General features: G+C 37.4%; 1 protein-coding gene across 1 annotated transcript in view; it reads left to right on the top strand.

The window, feature by feature from the left end:
- Positions 1 to 8,195: 8,195 nt before the first annotated feature.
- TMCO5A (transmembrane and coiled-coil domains 5A) overlaps positions 8,196 to 19,006 on the top strand; it is a 59,501-nt gene continuing 48,690 nt past the window's right edge. The window contains 2 exon segments of the mRNA XM_066277610.1: positions 8,196 to 8,259; positions 15,331 to 15,367. Of these exon segments, the coding sequence (XP_066133707.1) occupies positions 8,196 to 8,259; positions 15,331 to 15,367 (101 nt within the window).

Here is a 19,006-nt window from a genome sequence, read left to right as displayed (position 1 = left end):
CTTTGTTGATTTTTTGTTTAGGTAATCTCTCTAAAGCCAACAATGGTGTGTTAAAATCTCCAACTATGATTGTGTTTTTGTCTGTTTCTATTTTTAGAACAGTTAGATGTCCTATTTATTTTGGTGTTCCCCAATTTTGTGCATATATTAAGAAGTGTTACGTCTTCTTGATACATTGTCCCCCTTATCATTATGAAACATCCATCTTTGTCTCTTGTTACCTTTGTTGTCTTGAAGTCAGCATGGTCAAATATTAGTATGGCTACACCTGCTTTTCTTTGGGTATTGTTTGCTTGGAGAATCATTTTCCGATCTTTCACTTTAATCTACTTTTGTCCTTACAGCTTTGATGTTTCTCTTGAAGGTAGCATATGGTTGGGTTTTGCTTCTTAATTTAATCTGCTACTTGGTGCCTCTTTATTGGTGAATTCAGTCCATTTACATTTAGGGTAATTATTGACACTTGAGGATTTTCTATAGCCATTTTATGTTTTATTTTCTGGAACTCTGTGTCTCATTTGGTTCTTCTCTTTTTTGTTTCTGTCAGTTGTTTTTGTTTGGTGTTATTCCATACTTCTTTCTCCTGTTCCTTCTTTTTCTTAAACTATGTGTTTCAGTAGTAGCTTTTTTGTGAGTGGTTACAATTAGGTTATTAAGAGAAAAATGTTCATATGTACAAGAGTCTTTTGTCTTATGAGTATTTCTGTACTCCATTCTTCTTCTGCAGATCTTATCCTCTCCCCATTTATGTTATTGTTGTCACAGGTTATCTTTTTTTTTAATGTGACTTTGTTGGAGCTTTTATTTGTAGTTTGGATTTGTTTTGTTCTTTGTCTGATTGAATAACCCTCTTGAGTATTTCCTGCACTGGGGGTTTTCTGGTGATAAATTCCCTCAGCTTCTATATGTTTGCAAAAGTTTTTAGTTCTCCTTCATATTTGAAGAATAACTCTGATACATATAGTATTCTTGGCTCGTAATTTTTTTTCTTTTAGTACTTTGAATGTTTGAGTCCACTCTCTTCAGGCTTGTAGAGTTTCTGCTGAGAAGTTCAGTGATAACCTGATGGCTCTTCCTTTATATGTTATGTTTTTCTTTTCCCTAGCTGTCTTGAGAATTCTTTCTTTGTCATTGATTTTTAACAACTTTATTACAATGTGCCTTGGAGGTCTGTTTAGGTTGAGGTAACTCGGCTTTCTGTTTGCTTCTTGGATTCAAGGATCTAACTCTTTCCACAGGCTTGGGAAGTTCACATCAATGATTTGTTTGAATAGGCTCTCTATTCCTTTCTCCCTCTCTTCTTCTTCTGATATACCCATTTTTCTTATATCGCTCTTTCTGATGAAGTCAGGCAATTTTTGTAGAGCTTCTTTTTTTTATTTCATGAGTCTCTCTCTTCTTTTCTCTGTAGCATCTCTAGTTGCCTGTCTGCAATGTCACTAATCCCTTCCTCTATATGGCCTGTTCCATTAGCTAAACTTGCTACCTCCATTTTCAATTTATATATTGTGGTCTTGAGCTCTCATTTTAAAGTTTCAATCTCCTTGGGGAAGTACTCATTTTGTTCATTAATATGTCTTTTGAGCCCATTAAATTGCCTATCAGTATTTTCTCACATCTCATTGAGTATTTTCAGTACTTCAATTTTGAGTTTTCTATCATTTAACTCCAAGATTTTCATGTGACTGAGCTTGCTTGCTTTCTGGAAAATTTTTATTTTCTTTCTGAACAATGTGTCTTTCTTGTGTAGTCATGCTATTCCATTTCTTTTTCCTTGGTGGCATTTGAGAGTGGTATTGTTAAGAACTCTAGCAAAAAAACAACTAAAAAATGAAAAGAGAAAGTAAAAAATACAATAAAAAATTTTAAAAATATGACAAGTAAGAAAAAAAGAGCAAAAAACAAAAACATTAAAAACAAAACACCCACAAAAATTGAGAATAAAAAATATAAAAATTAAAGCAAAATTCAAAAGAAGAAATAAAAAGTATTTCAGTTTTGAGAAGTTTTTCTGTTTTTTTACAGTAAGTGTCACTGTGTTACAAGTTTTAGCTCTGTGAAATTCTTTGGCTGACCTCCACTGAGATGATGCTGTCAAAATGATTTAGGAAGGGCTAGTTGCCTTGGTGGTTGAGGTGTGTTGTGAAGACTTTACATCTTTGGCTTTCTGGCTTTACAGCTTTACTGCTTTCGCAATGGTGATCTCAGGCCCCCAGCCGCTCCTCCCAGCATCTCAACAGACCAGACACAGAATACCTCCATTATTCAGGGGAGAGAATGGCTCTGGATAGTTAGCTGTGTGGTTTGTCTCTGCCATTCTTCATACACTGTGAGGTGAGGGAGGCAGGATCTGGGAGGCTGGGACTTCACTTTGGTTTTCTCCATCTCTGCTCAGAGTGCAGGCTATAGGAAAACTGAAAGAACACTGGCCATGACCCCACATTCTGCCCTATTTTGGTTTAGTATCTTCCCCTCTGCCCCTCAATCTCTCCTCTCTTCTAGGCAGAAGGAGACCCAATCACTCCAGGCTCCTGTCTAGGTATTTCCAACAGACAAAACCCATATAGTCCAAGCTTCTCTCCTCTTTGTAGCCCTGGCAGGAAAAAAAAATCACAACAACAACAACCAAAAAATAAAAAATAAACAGTCACTCCAGGCTTCCCACCTTTCTGGAGCCCCAGTGGATGAAATCCAGATAGTCTGGACCTATCTCTTCTCCAGAGCTTACCATGAGTGTGTCCTATCTTCTGCCCCCTTTCTTAACCCTTCCCACCTTTAGTCCATTCAGTGCGTGGATCTTTCAGGCACACTGTGATCCCAGCTGGGGTTGCTTTGCTGCATTACAGCTGTTCAATTTCCTGAAATTTTAAGGGGAGAGATCAGAGGTATCTCTCATACCACCTTACTCTGACGTCATCTTTGATCTGTAACCTAGACTATATTTGTATAGTTTATCTTCCCCCAATCTTTACTAAACACATTCTCTTCATTTTACCTGATTATAAGTTTTATGTTTCATCTATTTTTATCTAAATTACATATGGAACAAGATAAAAAGAGAAGATTAGCTAAATATAGAGGGTATGTATTTACAAAGTTTCATTATCCATATTTCACAGATAAATAAACTGAAACTCGGAGAGTTTAATAAATAGGCCCAAGGCCACATGTATCTCACTAAATTATGAAGCTGATATGCATACATAAATGATCTGGTGCATACTCTTTCAACCAAACTACCCTTCTTTTCTTTGCTATGCCATCCGAGGCTTGTGTAATGTGTTGTGTTTATTTGTACAAGGCTGTCCTTCCAGCTGCAGTATAAACTCTTCGGGTTTTCATATGTAAACATGAGATGACCAGTCAGACTGGTCTCTCTGCACTTAGCACTGTGAAGAGCCCATGCCTACCTAGCACAGCAGCATTCATCTTGGCTGACAGCATAGCTGTGTACATGCACTCACACTGAGAATGCCTTGATCTCCCTATCTAGTGCTCTTCCCAGTCTCTAGCCCCCACCCAATTGGTGTTCATTAGCAAGCACATCAGGCTAGTGTCCAAAGGAATGTTTTGGACATATATTTAGGAATTAGAGCTGTCTATCTTATCCTAATGCAGTACCTGGCATACAGTGGCATGTTCAGTAAAAATAGTTAAATCATGTAAAATGATTGAAATATTTAAAATATAAGATCCATGGATTGGAACATGGACATTTACATTATACCCAGTATTATTAATATTTTGTTCATAATGACAGTCCTGGCAAGATTTGATTTACAATGACATGAAACTCACTGTAAAATTCAGATGCATCAGGATGTTTCCCAGCACAGCTATACAGACTAAGTGAGAGAAGCTCCAGGGAAACCTCTCAGAAGGCTAAAATACAACTCCCATGCAGTTTGGAAGACAGAAACTGAAGGCGTATTCTAGTCCAGAAAGAGGCCAGAAACTACGCCATTTATGGCTAAGAAGAAAGGGCTTTGACAGGATTAAGCTGCACTTCCAGAGTTTCTAATACAAAAGAGACAAATGTTTCCTTTGACTCAGAATAGATGCCAAGGGAAGTGGTGAGACTTGAGTTGCCATACCCAAGTGGTCACCCTCCAGGGTTAGGTGACTCCAACAGATAGAACTGAGATCAAGGTTGGCCAGAGGATACATCTCCTCTGCCAGGGAATATTAGGGGTCTCTGGGAAATCCCAAAAATCTTCCATCTGGCACTCAGAGGGCTACAAATTCACGTGACCATTGTGTTAATTAAGAAAGACTTTAACTTCTTCTCCCCTACCTCTCCCTCACCTCATCCTGAACTTGAGAAGTGAGTAAAACAAAGTGGAATACCAAAGGTGAAGACAGAGCACACATCCTCCTTCCCCACTGCAGGTTTTTGAGCCTGAGTCAGCCTGGGAATTATGGGGTGTGCAGGTGGGGAGAGAATCTTTAAGTTGAGGATGATAGATTGAATATTTTATATTACAGATACTAGGTTTCCAAGTTGAGTACTCTTTCTGTGCATGGTGCTGCTTAGTCATGGCAATTTCTTATTTTCATATACAGTACACCTGTTTTATAGTATATATGTCAGATCACACAGTATCGAGTTTAGGAGCTCTAGTTAACGAGGCAGACAGACAAGTTAGTTAACCTTTGTAAGCTTCGGTTTGCTCACATGCAAAAAGAGACTAACAATAGCACTACTTGTTGTAAAAAATGTGGTAGTCAATAGGAAGCAGTAGAAGATTCATGCATTATATCAGCATTTATTGAATACATACTGTATTCATTTCCTAGGGCCGCACAACTTTAGGTGGCTTAAAACAACAGAAATCTACTATTTCACAATTCTGGAGGTTAGAAGGCTAAAATCAGAGGGTCATCTGGGCCCTGCTCTCTCTGAAAGTGCTAAGGAAGAATCTATTTCAGGCATCTCTTCTAGCTTGCTTGTCTTAATACTTTGGCTTAGAGAAACATAACGCCAGTGTTCATAATGCATTCTCCCTCTGTCTGTCTGTCTGTCTGTCTGTACAAACTTCCTCATAATGCACCAGTCATATTGGATTTGGAGCCCACCCTTCTCCAGCATGACTTTATTGTGACTAATGACATTTGCAACAATTCCATTTCCAAATGAGATCACATTCTGATGTTCTGGGGATTAGGACTTAAATACATAAACTTTTATATAATTCAATCTATAATACCTATTATGTGGCAGAAACTTCTAAATACTGGCAGGCTAGAAGTGAATAAACTGTACTTAGGGTATTTGTATTCTTGTTGAGAAAGTCATACAAAGACGTGCAGAGAAATAAGATAATTTCAGAGCTCTGAAAAAAGGTATGCCAATGAATTAGAGCAGTGTTCCTCAAATATTTTGGTCTCAGGATCCTCTTGTTCTCTTGAACCTCAAAAGTTTTTATATGAACAAATATATATCTGTCAATATTTACCATTTTACTTTATTCTATTTAATCTAGTTCCAAATTCAAATTCAAAAATTGGTGATATGTATTTAATGCTTCATGTGGAAACACCAAGTTTAATATCAAAAGACTAAATAAGTTAATGCTCATAAAAATAAAAAACTTTAGTGTCAACATAAAAAAACATGATTTTTACACCATCGTGGAATGTTAGTTCAAGTAATCACTCAAAAATCATGCCTTAAAAAATAATTATGCCTAGCTAAAACTACATTGAGCTGGAAAACCTAGGCAAGGCATACCTTCTGGTAGGTAATTTATTGCCACTTACCTCTCTCATTTTGTAGTTCTCAGCCTAGCTTCACATTAGAATCATCAGAGGAGCTTAAAATTTTTGATGACTAAATGCCACCCCCAAACCATTTAAGTCAGAATGTTGGAACATGGGTTTTGCTGGGTATCAGTGCCAATTTCCTTATTTTATCATAGATAAGTAAACTATAGTAACTATGAAGGATTGAGACCAAACAGACACAAATGCTGTATAAATCATTTTTAATCCAGGATTGAGAATCACTGCTCTGGTCTAAATTAATATTAACCCCAACAGGTATAGATTAATAAGAGCAACCTCTCAATATTCTGAGAATCTTTAACCTGACCTTGCTCTGCTCCATTGAATCATTTTGATCCAACATGAATATAAACTAAAATATGTACATTATATTAATTCCACCTGTACAAAGACAGTCAAGTGATTTCAATGCTGGAAGGGAAAGTTCAGCTCTCACTATCTTGGAAAATGCCCAACAATCTGTCCTACAAAAAGGTTGAAATGTCAAATGACATTGCTTCCTACAAAACTGAATTAGAGTGTGACATCAAATGTTAATATATGCAGATCTTTCCACTGTCCTCAGAAGGTCAGATAGTCACAACAGTCATAAAATCTACACTGCCCTATCCTCCCTGGATTTCTGAAGCTGCAGTAACAAATTACAAAATTAAATAAAAAGAAACTCCCTATTTAAAGGAAATTTATAGTCTAAGAGAAAGGAAGACTTCAGGAGACACAGCTAAACAGAAAAACATGTCATTGATATCACATTAATACCTAGTAGTCCATGCTTTATATTTTACAAAACTCTTTTGTATCTGCCAGTTAATCTTCACAACAGTTGTTTTGGTGACTATTATTCCTATTTCCTTTTTCTATATAAAGAAATAGAGAGTTCAAGAGGTCAAGTGACTCATCCGATGTTAACAGCACATACCAGAACTGAACTCAGGTCTTAGAAAATTTTGTGCCCTTTCAACTGACTCTCCCAGGATGTGGGAATGTGTCAATTGTTTCTTGAACAATCACCTACATTAAAAACTTTCTTCCCAGACTAACTAAATGCAAGATCTGTTCTTAATTTTTTTTTAATTATTATACCACTCATAAGGCAGAAAGGATGAATTCATTTACTAAAGTAATATTTTTCACAAATATCCAGATTACCAGACGTTGTCTATATTTTCATTAACAATAGTTTAAAACCAACAATTGTGTCTTACCTGTGGTAGTGCAGTGGATAAAGCATTGACCTAGAACACTGAGGCCTCCATTTTGAAACCCTGGGCTTGCCTGGTCAAGGCACATACAGGAAGCAACTACTATGAGTTAATGCTTCCTGCTTCTCTCTCTCGTTCTCCTTCTCTCCTCTCTCTAATAATCAATAAATAAAATTTTAAAAAATTTAAAACCAACAATTGTGCAGTAGAAGCAGTTTGGGACAGATTCTTCAAGTGCTAGGCAGCATTTAAAAAAAATTTTTTTTTCAGTATTGTCTCTAAAGTAAGTCAAATAAATTTTAACAACTGAAAAACCTAACTAAACAGACATGAATGCAATCACCCCTAGGAAACAATTCTGTGACAAATAAAGAGGCACATAGCTCAATTAGAGAAAAAATGGGCTCTCTAGCATTTCATCTAAATATCCGATCTCACAAAGAATGTAGCAGCAGCATAACCCACATTAAAGACAATACTTTGAATAATAGAGATGAATACGAAATGCCCCATTTTAAATAACATCTGTGGCTCTTTGTAATCAATAATTATAAAATGGGACTCTATGGTTTGTGTTCTCATGTAGCGGCTAGGGGAGAAATAGCCCTCAGAGTAACAAGATGGCAGGGGCACCTTCTCCTCTCATACTAATCCCCAAAATCACAATCAGTTGTTTCAGATTCAAATGGCCAAATAATGAAGATTGTACAGAAAAAGAGACCAAGAGCAAGAGAAAAGCAGATGCTTTGGCGAGAAGGCAGGCTATAAATGTTGGTTTCCCAGGATTTTGATAGCAGGAGTGTTTATCTTATTGAAAGCAGAGTCTAATTGAATAAAAGAGTTTTTAAAATAGTGGGCCATTAATTAGGCGGCATGGGGTAAAGCAGGGATTCAGTAGTATAGGAGGCTTCTGGGACCCACATTCTGCACTCATCGATTCCGTCAGTGTGCCAGAGGCAGGAGAGAGCTGAATGTTTCGCCTCTTCTGGAAACCTACCTGATACATTTGGAAGTGGCTTCCCAATGCACTGTCTCTGTTCAAATCATCCTATAATTACTCTGGCACTGTAAGCTGCGAACTTGGCGGGCTCTGAGAGATATCAGATGTTTTTCTCATGCTTGCTGAACCTCTCTTAGACAAATTTTGCATTGTTTTTTGTGTCAGTTTTATCGTGGAACATCGTGTTGCCATCTGGGAAGAAAAACAACATGGTAGAGGAGCAGCTGGTGAATGGTGATGGCCAAATAAACATTGGCAGGCACCCGCCATTAGGTGAGATATGAGCGATGGGCAGCTGCCAACACAGACAATCCCTCACCACTGGAACATCTTTCACTGTCCCCTTCCCTCTTATCTCCATTCAAATTCATGACAATTTTTCATTCAGAGGTCTCAAGCTCTCCCAGCACTAGGTATTGGATTTTCCCTTTCTTGTCCTAGAAGAAAAAGATCTGCAAAGGGCCCTACCGATTGAATTTCTCTCCCTGGGAAGTGCAGTGGGCTTCTTGAATAAAGGGAAAGTTTTTCTACCTTAAGAGAAAGGCTATCCTGAGAAATGAGAGCATACCAAAATTTTCATCAAGCTTTCCAACCAATTTAGTGGCCTTCATTCTGCTCACACCCAACATCATTGACATTCATGGCTTTCAAACCCTTAAATCTTTTAAGGACTATGTATATATGATAAGCAAATGTAAATAATACTATGTCCTTGGGGAAAGGTCACACTTGATTAACAAAGTTATCTCCCATGTTTTATTGTTTCTAAAATATAATTTTTTCATGATAACATTTCTAGAATTATATTTCTACAAGCATAGAATAGATATCTAAAAAAAAATCTGACAACCTCCATGCAGCAGAATAAATTGTGAAATGCCAATAGTCACTATTGCCCTGAAAATGCAAACTGGTGAACGTTCGAAGATGAACATACATCCAAACACCTCAGTTGTTATTTCTACTGTTGAAATCAACACAATTGACTTTTTAACTTAAATTAGGATTCCAAGTTTTGGCTTCAAATATCTTCAAAAGATTATATTGAATACAGCATCCATTTTTTTTAAAGGTATTTAGTTTACAGTAATTTGTTTCATACAGCAATATGATCAAAAGCGATGGAAATTACCTGCCCTGGTGGTGGTGCCAGTAGATAGAGCATCACCCTGGGACACTGAGGACGTAAATTCAAAACCCTGAGGTCACTGATTTGAAGCCCAAGGTCATTGGCTTGAGCAAGGGGTCACTGGCTCTGCTGGAGCCCCCCACTAAAAGCACATATGAGAAAAAAATCAATGAACAACTAAAGTGCTGCAACTATGAGTTGATGCTTCTCATCTCTCTCCCTTCCTGTCTGTCCCTGTCTCTCTCTCTCTTTTGCTAAGAAAAAGAAAGAAAGAAAAAAGAAAAAAAAAGACAATGGAAATTACTAAGTCACACAAAATAACTCCAAATTTTTAAGTTAGTAGAGATTGGAATGTTGAGCACATATGTCATGAAGACTGACCTTTAAGCTAGAGCATCTGACAAAAACCTTCTCACTGACCTTCAATATATAACTCAATTAAGATAAACATTATATATATATAAAATAATTAATAGAAATTTATATAATATAATTAGATATAATGTCTAATATAATTCATATGTAATTATATATAGTGTAGTTAATTAATATTATTATAGTTTCCCTTAATTCAATTACATATTGAAAATATAGTCAATAATATATGCATATATTCAATATATATTATATATAGTTTTTCATATATACATGAATTTAAACAGAAAATGGAAATGCAAACAAGACCATAGTACTCTTGATAAAATTTTATTCCAAGCCCTTAAGGATGAGATCACAAACGAGAAGAGCAGTGAACCATCATGTCATCTTCACTTACCAGCAGCTGAGAACCTTTGAATACTGGAGGAAGAAAAGCTTAAACACAGATTTCAAGTGTGAAAGTCAGGAAAATGGCATAAAATGATATGCTTCATTGATTATAAAAAAAGTCATACATAAAACCTACGTACAATTAATATATTGTTTTTTCTACCACCATCAACAAAAAAAATGCCAATGGGGATGTTTAAGGAAATAAGCTAACTTCCAGAATTGTTGGGAGTCATCTTATTCATTCTTTGTTTTGAAAAGTAAGGTCCTAACATTCCAGAGCTCACTTGTGACAGAAGTCAAACTAGAAATTCTGAGCAAAGTGGGGTCAAGGAGAACTACACAAGGGAGAATGGGGTGTGTGAAATGAAATGCTTTGACCAAATGGGCAGGCCAAATTAGGACCAACCAGTAATTCTCCTTAAACATCAGAACAAGCTGCATGGAAAAATCCCCTCCACTAAATTCACGTTCATTTATAAGTCTATGATTAAACATGATCAAGATTGCTGGGGAAATATATCAGACAAAAACCTAAAGAAAACTTCCTATATAAAGGGGCCAACAACACACAATGGAGAAAAGAAAGCCTCTTCAATAAATGGTGCTGGGAAAACTGGAAAGCCACATGCAAAAGAATGAAACTGGACTACAGTTTGTCCCCTTGTACTAAAATTAACTCAAAATGGATCAAAGATCTAAACATAAGACCTGAAACAATTAAGTACATAGAAGAAGACATAAGTACTAAACTCATGGACCTGGGTTTTAGAGCATTTTATGAATTTGACTCCAAAGGCAAGAGAAGTGAAGGCAAAAATTAATGAATGGGACTACATCAGACCAAGAAGTTTTTTTTTCAGCAAGAGAAACTGATAACAAAATAAACCAACAGCCAACTAAATGGGAAATGATATTTTCAAACAACAGCTCAGATAAGGGCCTAATATCCAAAATATACAAAGAACTCAGAAAATTCAACAACAAACAAACAAACAAACAGTTCAATAAAAAAATGGGAAGAGGACATGAACAGACACTTCTCCCAGGAAGAAATACAAATGGCCAACAGATATATGAAAAGATGCTCATCTTCGTTAGTTATTAGAGAAATGTAAATCAAAACTGCAATGAGATACCACCTCACACCTGTTAGATTAGCTATTATTAACAAGACAGGTAATAGCAAATGTTGGAGAGGCTGTGGAGAAAAAAGAACCCTCATCCACTGTTGGTGGGAATGTAAAGTAGTACAACCATTATGGAAGAAAGTATGGTGGTTCCTCAAAAAACGGAAAATAGAACTACCTTATGACCCAGCAATCCCTCTACTGGGTATATACCCCAAAAACTCAGAAACATTGATACGTAAAGACACATGCAGCCCCATGTTCATTGCAGCATTGTTCACAGTGGCCAGGACATGGAAACAACCAAAAAGCCCATCAATAGATAACTGGATAAAGAAGATGTGGCACATATACATTATGGAATACTACTCAGCCATAAGAAATGATGACATCGGATCATTTACAGCAAAATGGTGGGATCTTGATAACATTATACGAAGTGAAATAAGTAAATCAGAAAAAACCAGGAACTGCATTATTCCATACGTAAGTGGGACATAAAAGTAAGACTAAGAGACATTGATAAGAGTGTGGTGGTTACGGGGGGAGGGGGGAGAGGGAGAGGGAAAGGGGGAGGGGAGGGGCACAAAGAAAACTAGATAGAAGGTGACAGAGGACAATCTGACTTTGGGTGATGGATATGCAACATAATTGAACGACAAGATAACCTGGACATGTTATCTTTGAATATATGTATCCTGATTTATTGATGTCGCCCTATTAAAAAAATAAAATAAAATAAAATAAAGAAAACTTCCTAAAAGTCTGTTTAGATTCATTTCAATATTATTCATGAGAGGTGTCAGTCACTCTGAATATTTCAATAAATACAATAATTTCTTTGTAGCCACATGTTTTTTGTCAATGTACTATTCATTCTTTTTACATCAGTCAGGTATGTATATAACAACCGCTATTACCCTAATTTGAGCTCCAGTGAGATTATTTTATCTCTCACTATGTTAATTCAGAAATTTTGAGATTGTAATCCTTTAGTCTAGAATCCTTAGTCTATGAACTCCACAAGATTGTAGTTTACAGATTATCAATCATTATAATAAATTTTGGCCTAGAGAAGCAGGTAAATACTTTCTAAAGTAAACATATATTTGGCAAAATAAAGCATTTGCTATGTTCTTCTTGAGTATCTACTATACATGTCACGTACATATTGAGTTGTTTCTGGCCTCTTTTACAAATGAATAAATTGAAAGTAAAACTGGTAAATAACTTGCCCCCAGGTCAAGCAGCTTGAAAACCCAGAGAACCGATCTCAAAATCCTGTGGCCTTAATTACTATTCTATGATGCAAGGTGTTTAATAATTAAGTAACAAATTAGTACCTATATTATAACTTTACAGTTAGCTAACATAGTTCAGGTAAGCTTCCTGGAAGAGCTGGAAAATGAACAGAGCCTTGAAAGATCAGTAAGCACAGTTAAGGTAAATTTTGTCAAAGCAAATAATAAGCGAAACTGAAAAGTAACTATTAGACAACAAAGAAAGGAAACTCAGGAGAGAATAAGTGGAATTTTGTAGAAGGTCTACAGGAGAAGAAATTGGAATTGCAATTACATGCTGGCCAAGGCAGTGCAAATCAATTTGTAAACGATGGATGTCCCCATTGGAAAGCTTCCAGGGGACAGGAAGTAGCACCCCCCACCTTGATGAGTAAGTCAGAGCTTTCCTGAGAAGGGTAATAGCCTCACCGTTCAGCAGGGCCCAGATGACAGAATGTAAGAAGGAGACAGAGCTAATATCATTGCATGATAAATTAAAGCATATAATCACATGGATATTTTTCAACTCAAAAGACAGGATCTTCTTGTCACTTAAGAGGATCAATGAAAAAAAAAAAGAAGCTTATCCCTGGCCACTGAGAAGTGCCCAGAGCTGATGAATTTCTGACCTGTTGAGAAGGAGATGGTTTTGACACAGCCGCAAGTCCCTCTTCTGACCAAAGGTCTGTGCCAACAGCAGAATTTTATAGAAATAGTGTAAAATGTAATGACTCCTTACCCCAGACTCCAAGAATGCAACAATATACCTATCTAACTTAAACTCAGGCTTCCCAGATTTAAGATGTCTAGTGTAGAAAAAAACTTGTTAACATTAGAAAAAGGGGCACACTGAGTTTGAAAAATTAGGTGCCTGACCTGTGCTGGCGCAGTGGGTAAAAGCATCGACCTCGAACGCTGAGGTTGCCAATTCGAAACCCTGGGCTTCCCTGGTCAAGGCACATATGGGAGTTGATGCTTTCTGCTCTTCCTTCCCTTCTCTATCTGTCTCTCTCTCTCTCTCTCTCTGTCTGTCTCCTCTTTCTGAAATGAATAAAATCTAAAATAAATAAAAATATAAAAAGAAAAATTAGGCAAAATATAATGAGTAAAAAACAAAAAAGATGCTGTCATTGCACATTTACAAAACCAGGCCTGGGGTGGAGGTGGGGGGGTTGGAGAGGGGAGAGTCCCTGCCACAGAGCAGACATAGGTGGGAGCCCCGAGTTACAGAACCTGTTTAAATATGAAAGGGTCATTTCTTAGTGGTAGGCATCACCTTCTAAGGCAAATGGCCCTGAAAGAAAGAAGCAAGTTCATGACATCTAACTGACATCATTCTCTGAAACATGTGTGGCATTAATAGTCTGATTTGGAAGTGTCAAGAGCAAGTGAGGTTAAAAATAAATGAAGGAAGGTAGGAAGGAAGGAAGGAAGGAAGGAAGGAAGGAAGGAAGGAAGGAAGGAAGGAAGGAAGGAAGGAAGGAAGGAAGGAAGAAAGAAGGTGAGGAACGTGTTTAAAAACTGTTTATAGTAGTTAATTTGCCTTCAGCTCCAAACAGAGAAGACAGCATCTTTTGTATCACACAGGCACTGCTGTAGTATTTTAAAGCAGTAGCAATGTTTGGATTCTCTGGCCCTATATCCCATCCCCCTTTCTTGCTCTCTCCTTTCTTTCAATTGCTTTTTAATTACATCTCCAGGAGAGCCCATGTGCATAGGCAGCTGCTTCTAGGTAAAAACAGGCTCTGTTGTGCTAGTTACAACTCCTGGCTATATTTTTATTCCCTCTTATTCTAGTTAGCTACCATTTATTTGCCCACCAAATATCAAAGCATATTGCATAGATACAGTAACTAGGATGCTGTGGGGCTGGTATAAGAATTGACAGGGGACAAAAGTTAATAGAGGGCTTAGAAATAGGAAGTAGTGTTTATTAAAATGTTTATGTTGTAAATGTGATAACCCAAATCAGTTTTGCCAATAAATATTATTGAAACGTTCACTATTAGAGAGGCCTTTACATCCATTTAATTCCTTGTCCAGTTAAAAAAAATGTACAAAATATATATCAGAAAAAAAAATGAAAATAAAAAGTAATTTCATCAATTCTCTAGCTTTTTAAGCTTTAAAATTAAATAAGAATTACAGAAAAGAAATTTAAATTTGACAACATAATGCTTTTTATTTATATCAGAAAACACCTTGAACAGATAAAAAATGCAATAAACACCTAGTTTTTTTTTGGGGGGGGGAGCATGGGGTGGGGTTGGTAGCAGTACCTTTACATTTCTTTGGACAAGCAGTGCTCCTTCTTGACCTATTTGGGTCTATCTCCATTTCCCCAAAAATGGTTGACTGAGGGAAGTGTGTGACCCATCCTGCATTCTATATCCTTGGGCAGAATAACTATTTTAGGAATAGGCACATGGCCATGCCCACCTAGTAAGAAAAAATTCAAGAGATTGTACTGAACAACTGGGAAAGAGAATCCCTCACTGGGGTGACTGAGTGGGCTGAACCTCTCCCTGCATGGTCATTGGCATTTGCCACAAACAGAAAAGGTCTACTTGAATGAGGCTCATCCAGAGGGACTCCGAGCTGAGAGATGGACAGATTCTGAGTCTAGACGTTGCTGTTTGTCCCTGAACTCAGCTCTGCCTAAAAGCAGTTCTCCAAAGCCTGCAGTGAGCCAGTAAGTTCCCATTTTTATTCAGTTAATTTAAATTGGCTTTCTGTCTCTTGAAACCAATACAAAGCATTAAAACTCTAAACGGGATGGAGAGTAGGGGCGAATAGAATATAATATTGTATGAGAGTGGTGATTTTTCTGAATATTTAAGTTACTCATAAAAATTGGTATTTTCCTCATAGAAAATTAGCAATTTAATAAGAGGATAAAATGGCTAATAAACACCAAAAAAATTTAAATATGCCATATTAATAATTGAAGAAATGCAATTAAAGCATATTTCTGTATAATTTTTCACCTATAAAGTTTACTAAAAAGTTGTGATAATCATATAAAATGGAAGCAAAGGTAAAATAAGATGAGCACTACCAAGCCCTGCCTGTGAGTCTGTCTGTACAGACACTTCATTGGCTGGAGGGCTTTCCCACATGAAATTGAAAACCGTCCCCTATACATGGAGGGCAGGGAGAGACAGAAAACAGGCAGGCCACTCCAGATTGGTAGGAGGTACTTTTATTCAACAAGGAAACTTACATATGAGGCTTATTTTGGGTGACCCAAGATGAATAAATCTCCACATCCAATTTTTATTTTATTGAGTTTTACTGAGAGGAGAGGGAGTAGGGAACGAGATGTAGTTGCTTCACTCTAGCTGTTCATTCCTGCTTGTTGTATGTGGCTTGACCTGGCAAGCCCCGGGTTTCCAACAGGCAACCTCAATGTTTCAGTTCAATGCTTTATCCACTGCACTACCACAGGCCAGGCTCCTCTGGACAGAATCTTCAAGTTTAAATAGAGGCCTTAACTGGGCTTCATCATGTAATACTATCTAGAGAGTCTCAACAACACATTTCTTTTCAAGGCTGCATCCTTGAAAATGGCTCCCACTGTAAGAACAGTGGACAGAGCATGCATTTCATGCTCTGGAAGAGGAAAGATGAGGAGCCTTCCATTTCCAAGGTCCAGCAATTGGGTTAATCAATGGTCATATCCCCTTAATAATTCCTCCAACAACTTTTTAAAGAACTATTTATATATACACACAACTTAAAGGCTCTAACACTTTGTTAAAACAACTCCACATTTAGGAACCTAACCTAAGGAATAATCTGAAATAGAGATAAAACATTATGTTTAAATAATTTCAAAAATCATGTCATTAAAAATGACATTTACAAAAAGTTTTAAAAGCATAGTAAAATACTTTTATTATCTCCTTTAATCCAAAAGACAATACATAAACTTCTGTTTAATCTGATTGTGACTGAAAAATTATGTGAACAAAGAAATAAAGGAAGAAGGTAAACCAATATTCACAATGCCTATCACTGGGTGGTTGAGTAACAATTTTTTTTTTTTTTTTCCAAAGCTGGAAACCGGGAGGCAGTCAGACAGACTCCCGCATGTGCCCGACCGGGATCCACCCGGCATGCCCACCAGGGGGCGATGCTCTGCCCCTCTGGGGCGTCACTCTGTTGCATCCAGAGCCATTCTAGCACCTGAGGCAGAGGCCACAGAGCCATCCTCAGTGCCCGGGCCATCTTTGCTCCAATGGAGCCTTGGCTGTGGGAGGGAAAGAGAGAGACAGAGAGGAAGGAGAGGGGGAGGGGTGGAGAAGCAGATAGGCGCTTCTCCTGTGTGCCCTGGCCGGGAATCGAACCCGGGACTCCTGCACGCCAGGCCGATGCTCTACTGCTGAGCCAATCGACCAGGGCTACAATTTTTTTCTTCATACCACTTTTCTGAATTTTCCAAATTACCTATAAGTATAATCTTGATAATCAAATCACATTTTTAAAATTATTTTTAAAAACTTACTTGCCCCTTTGTCCCATTTTTTCAGATATATATGGACTTTTGGAGGGCACAGAATGTCTGACTAAATGGGTACTCTAATTGGAAGAGATTTCAGAGGTGGTATGGATCCACATTTCCCCTAATACAGCTATCACTTCCTAGCATCCCTGACTGAGAGTCCTTCTTCCTTCTTTATTTGAAGCCCTGCAGTGAGAATGGGAAGGGTAAGGCACAAAGTTCATTCATACTCAAGAGGACTCTTAAGTCTAAGCGATGGAGAGTTCTCCCTTACAGCATCTTATGCTGAATTTACTTATGCTGACTCGCCTCTTGGTAACTCCAAATCATTAATCTTAGTTCCATTCTTTGAAGAATGAAAATTTTGTCATGGGAAGACATGGTCTTATCATTAGGTAGATCAAAGTTTGAATGTCTGCTACATCACTGTCCTAGTATTATGATCTTGGGCAACAACTTTGAATTTTTGTGTCCTAATTTATAAAATGGAGATAATTGATACCCATTCTCAGGTAATTAAAAGAGATCTCATGTGTAAAGCACCTAGTATAAAGAGAAACAGTGCCCTGGCCGGTTGGCTCAGTGATGGAGTGTCAGCCTGGCATGCAGGAGTCCTGGGTTCGATTCCTGGCCAGGGCACACAGGAGAAGCGCCCATCTGCTTCTCCACTCCTCCCCCTCTCCTTCCTCTCTGTCTCTCTCTTCCCCTCCTGCAGCCAGGGCTCCATTGGCACAAAGTTGGCCCGGGCGCTGAGGATGGCTCTGTGGCCTTTGCCTCAGGTGCTAGAATGGCTCTGGTTGCAACAGAGCGACGCCCCAGATGGGCAGAGCATCGCCCCCTGGTGGGCGTGCCTGGTGGATCCCGGTTGGGCGCATGCGGGAGTCTGTCTGACTGCCTCCTCGTTTACAACTTGAGAAAAATACAAAAACAAAAACAAAAACAAAAAAAAGAGAAACAGTACTTATTGAAAGTTAATTCGTTCAATGTTTAATGTTTTAAAAAGAAAGAAAATACAACACACCAAAATTTATGGGATGTGGCTTTAAAAATAAGAAGTTAATTCTCTATTCTTTTATCTTGAGAGCTAGGCATATTGCCTAAGCTACAACAAGATTTTAAAAAATATTAATTGAATGAATGAATGTTTTCTCAAGTAACTATGAATGTATCTAAGCAAATAACAAACTCCGTAGGTTTCCTCATCATGATCTGAGGATAAAATGAGAGAATGTGAGATGCTTTACAGAATTTTACATTATTATTTCAGCTTTACACTGAATTACTAGTTTTAAAAAGGGGAAAGATTTATATAATTGGTCTAGCTAAACTTCCTCTTGAGCCCATGTTCCTGTTAGTGGTCACCTTCCCCTTAAAATTGCTCATAAACCATCTACTTAATAGTCTAGTTGAGAATTACACTTATGATAACATCAAAATTGCTAGGCTATACTCTTCAGAATGCTTTTTGTTTTTTTATTTGATTTTTTTTTTTGCATTTTCTTTATAACATATTGGTGAACTCAAGAGAAAAGGTGAAAGAATAAAAAAAAGTCATCTCTCTAAATAGTGATTTAAAGGTAATCAGAAATTATATTTATTGGTTCTTTGCATCCTAGAGTATAATCAGGGCCTAAAGATCTAAACTTACTAAACCACATCAGTGTTCTATGTTTTTCCCAACTCTCTTGCATTTTTATTCTTTTTTTCTATTTTCAGTTCTACTCTTTCCAGGGGGAAATCAGGTACAGGGGGTCCTCCGGTTACAACACAGTTCCATTCCTATGACAGTGACATAACCAAATTTTGGTATAAGTGGAAACACACCCTAGCTTAAGTCACTTACCTATCGTAACACAGCTGTGAAACAATAATCTAGAACATAAAAACACAAATAAGCCACAGAAGAAGAATACTGCATATTCTTCCGCCACGTGCAACCAAACTAGTTTGCCCACATAGTCATAAGTGCAACGCTAACAGCATAAGCCAAAACACTCACGTCTCAATTTTTTAAAGATTTTATGAAAGTGAGAGTCCTAAACTGAAAACATTGTATGTTGAGACTGTTGTAACCCGAGGACCCCCCGTCAGAGATGGATTAAAGTTGGTTGAGGCCTCGGACACAGAAGAAAATATTTGGCCCCTTAAAAAGAGAGAGAGAGAGAATAAAAATACATGTTAACCATATTTTTAAATAAATAAAAATATT

The sequence above is a fragment of the Saccopteryx bilineata genome, chromosome 4 (genome assembly GCF_036850765.1).
Source record: "Saccopteryx bilineata isolate mSacBil1 chromosome 4, mSacBil1_pri_phased_curated, whole genome shotgun sequence".
Lineage (NCBI taxonomy): Eukaryota > Metazoa > Chordata > Mammalia > Chiroptera > Emballonuridae > Saccopteryx > Saccopteryx bilineata.
The sequence above is the reverse complement of the archived record's forward strand: the minus strand, read 5'-3'. Positions and strand labels throughout refer to the sequence as shown.